This window comes from Neopelma chrysocephalum, unplaced genomic scaffold (assembly GCF_003984885.1).
Source record: "Neopelma chrysocephalum unplaced genomic scaffold, ASM398488v2 Primary Assembly neopelma1_95, whole genome shotgun sequence".
NCBI classification, from domain to species: domain Eukaryota; kingdom Metazoa; phylum Chordata; class Aves; order Passeriformes; family Pipridae; genus Neopelma; species Neopelma chrysocephalum.
In genome coordinates this window covers 928,685-931,971 of record NW_020897757.1, presented here as the reverse complement: position 1 = coordinate 931,971, position 3,287 = coordinate 928,685, and the positions used below count along the sequence as shown (strand labels likewise).

At 62.0% G+C, this 3,287-nt stretch overlaps 1 protein-coding gene across 1 annotated transcript in view; it reads left to right on the top strand.

The window, feature by feature from the left end:
- Positions 1–54: 54 nt before the first annotated feature.
- The window catches only part of NKAIN1 (sodium/potassium transporting ATPase interacting 1), a 34,573-nt gene continuing 31,340 nt past the window's right edge, over positions 55–3,287 (top strand). The window contains exon 1 of the mRNA XM_027694004.1: positions 55–327. Coding sequence (XP_027549805.1) covers positions 274–327 — 54 coding nt within the window. The 5' untranslated portion in view covers positions 55–273. The remainder of the gene's footprint in view (positions 328–3,287) is intronic.

Here is a 3,287-nt window from a genome sequence, read left to right as displayed (position 1 = left end):
CGGGGATGCGCGGCCAGCGCTGCGCGGCCCCGCGGGCCCCGCGCCGCCCCAGCGCGCTGTAGCGGGGCGGGGGGCGGAGGGAGAAGAATGAGAAGGGGGGCGATGCCCCGCGCCGAGCACAGCCCGCCGCGGTGCTGAGCCGGCGGGGCTGGAGAGCAGCAGGACATGGTGCTGGAGCCTCCCCGGACGCTCCCCGGGTGAGGAGCGGGAGCGCGGCGGCGGCGGCGGCGAGAGGCCACGGCGAGGGAGCCCCGAGGATCCGGCTGGGGAGCCATGGGGAGATGCAACGGGCGGTGCACGCTGGTGGGATTCTGCTGCCTGCAGCTGGTAAGGCTCATCGGCATGCCGGGGGTGCTTTGTGCGAGAGGCTGCTCGCCTGTCAGCGCTCCCCGCGCCGCCTCGGCGGTGACCTTGCGTTGGGACCGGCTCGGGGATGCTTCACCGCCACCCAAAAAAAAAAAAAAATAGAAAAAAAAACCACAAAAGGAAAAATGCTAATCAAAATATAGGAAATGCCACCCTCGTGCCCTGCCCCAGCGCTGGCCGGGGAGATGGATGGGCACCCGCTCCCGGCGCTGTCAGCGCCCGGGGTTGCGTCTCCGGCAGGTGTGAGCTTTGTTCCCAACTGCAATCTCTCCCCTCCGAGTTCGCTCCCGCCGGCGGTTTCCCATCCTGGTGGACTCCCAAGGATGTTTCTTGGGGTGCCGCTCCCCCGAGTCGGGGCAAGAGGGAAACTTGGAGCCGCTGCCAGCACTTTGGAAACTCTCCTGCCTCCGAGCGGGACCCACCTGCCCGCGGCGGGGGGACACCGGGACGCGGGGGGCGAGGAGAAAGGAAAGGTTTAATTTTAATGGGATTGCCGGTCTTCGTGGTAATTCAGCGCTGCGCTTGCCGCCGCCCGTGAATCAATCTTCATCAGGCTCTGCCAGAGGAGCCGGCGAAGGGAGTGCGGGGGGGATTCGGGGGGTTTCTGCTCAAACCAGTGCCGACGATGTTGCGATTAATTATCCCGGCGGGGCGGTTCGTTAATGTACAATCAGCATCCTCCAAGTCGCCCCCGCGGCCGTGCCGGGGGCTCCTCACGGCGAGGAGAACGGGGGAAGGGGGATTGCTGAGATCTGGGGCCTCAGCCCGTGTTGTCCCCGGGATCGGGGGGTGGTCGGTGGACAGAGGCAGCGATGGAAACGGGTTCCGGAGCCGCTCTGGAGGTGATGGTGTCATCCTGCTGACGGGCACTTTCTTCCCGCCGTCGCTCCTGTTCATTCCTCATCCTTGGGAAGGCAGCGAGCGGGGAGGGGTCCCCACTTTTGGGTGGAGGGGGGACACCGGGTGTTTCGGGGGGATGAAGAAGCTTTGAGGCCAATCCTCAACCCCGGGTGGCTCATCCCCGGGCTGAAGTCCCGCCATTCCCGGTGGGAATGGCCTCCGTGTCCCCAGCTGTCCCCTCCGTTCGCTCTGTAAAGTCTCGCTTTGCGTTTCGCTCACCTTCCCCCTCCTTCAGGATAAATCCAGAGGGTGTTTCTCGGCTGTGCAGGAGTTTCCTGGCTTTCGGTCACTTTCCTTTTCACAGCTCTGCTCCTAAACATGTTTGTTGGCATTTATTCCCTCGGATATCCCAGATCCGGGAGATTTTAATCCATTTATTTTAGGGGAAGGCTGAATTGTTGAGAGCTCCTGGGCTGGGAAAGCAGCTCCTGCTCACACCCAGAGAAACTTGGTGCTGCTAATTGGGGTCAGGCTGTGCCCTCCCCCCTCCCCCCATGTGTCCTGGTGCTGTTGGCATCCCCAAAGGCTCAGCTTCAAGACTGTCCCTTACCAGTGACCTTCCCACCCCACACCCAGCTCATCCCCTCTCACCCTGCAGGATGATCTCTCAAGCTCCTTCCTGGCTTTGGAGGCAGCACCTTCCATCCCACCAGGCCCCCATTCCCAGCACCTCCTGCCTTGGCAGTGGCACCTCCTGCCCTGCCCGGGATGAAGGCTCTGGGTGCCTGTGCTGAGCCAGCCCCAGGCTGGTGGAGGTGACAGTGCCACCGAGGTGTCCCCTGGGGTGACCAAGGCCACTCTTTGTCTCCGAGGTGGCACAGCCAGGGTGCACAGACCAGGCAGTGCCAAGGCTGTGAGGGAACAATGAGGAGCAGAGATGTCACCTGACCCCATCCCTGTTCCCCTTCTCTGCTTCAACCACTCTGCGCCACCCCCAACACGGGGATGGCACCAGCACCGTGGGGCTCATGTCCCCCCATCCAGGTGGCCCTGATACCTGTCCTGGGCCCTTTGTTCTATGGGTGTGGATGACTGTGCTCCCAGTGTGCCCAGCTGCAGGGGCTGGGGCTGTACTGGTGTGTGCTGGAGCTGCCTGGGGAGCTGTGCCCACTTGCTGCAGGACCAGCTCAGTGTCACTGTTAAACCTCCTTGTCTTGTCAAACCTCCCTGGCCATCCTGGGCCTCAGTGTCCCTTAAATGAGCAGCGTGGGTGACATTCAGCCCTCCTGGGGCAATGCCACCACCTCCAGCTGGTCCTCACTGCCCGGCCACCTTCCCACAGGCACCTTCCCACGGCACCCCGTGTGTCACCATCACCCCAGGGGCACCTTCCACATCCCTGCTGGTTTCCCCAATGTCTGTAGCCTGGTCCCTTGTCCTCCCTGGTCACAGGGATGCTCATGGTGGCTCCACGGCTGCAGGTGCTGGGTGTTGCTGGCACCCACTGGACACACGGTCCCCGGTCTGGAGGGGCCCTGCAGAGCCTTGCCCACTTCACCCCACACCTAAACCAGTTTGGGAAACTGGTTTTTGGGCCATGGCACCACAGAGAGCCAGGGCAGCCATTTTGAAGCATCCAAACCCCCTCCAAGCTCCTTCACCACTCACAGGGCAATGCTGCGGGTGCTGGGTGACTCTGGTCCTGGGGACAAGAAGCACCTGCCAGATTTTGCCTCCATTTATGGTTTTTTCCCTGAAAAAACCCACTTGCCAGGCATCCACTGCCTCTGGGAGGGGCCACCGACCAGCAGGTATTCATGACAATGAGGTGGGATGGAATCCAAACCCCTGGGTTTTGCCGGTCTTTCCCACCATCTGGGAGAGCCTGTGATGCCTGTTGCTGTCAGAAGGATTTACCCTTAATTTCTGTGAAGTGAGAGCTGCTGAGGTGGTTGGGTGGAACAGGAACCCGAGGTGATCCCACCCTGTCTGGCACTGACAGCACAGGCACCGGGAGCCTTGAGCCACAACACTTGTTAACTCTGAATCCTGATGGTGCTGGTTGTGGGCTGGGACAGCTG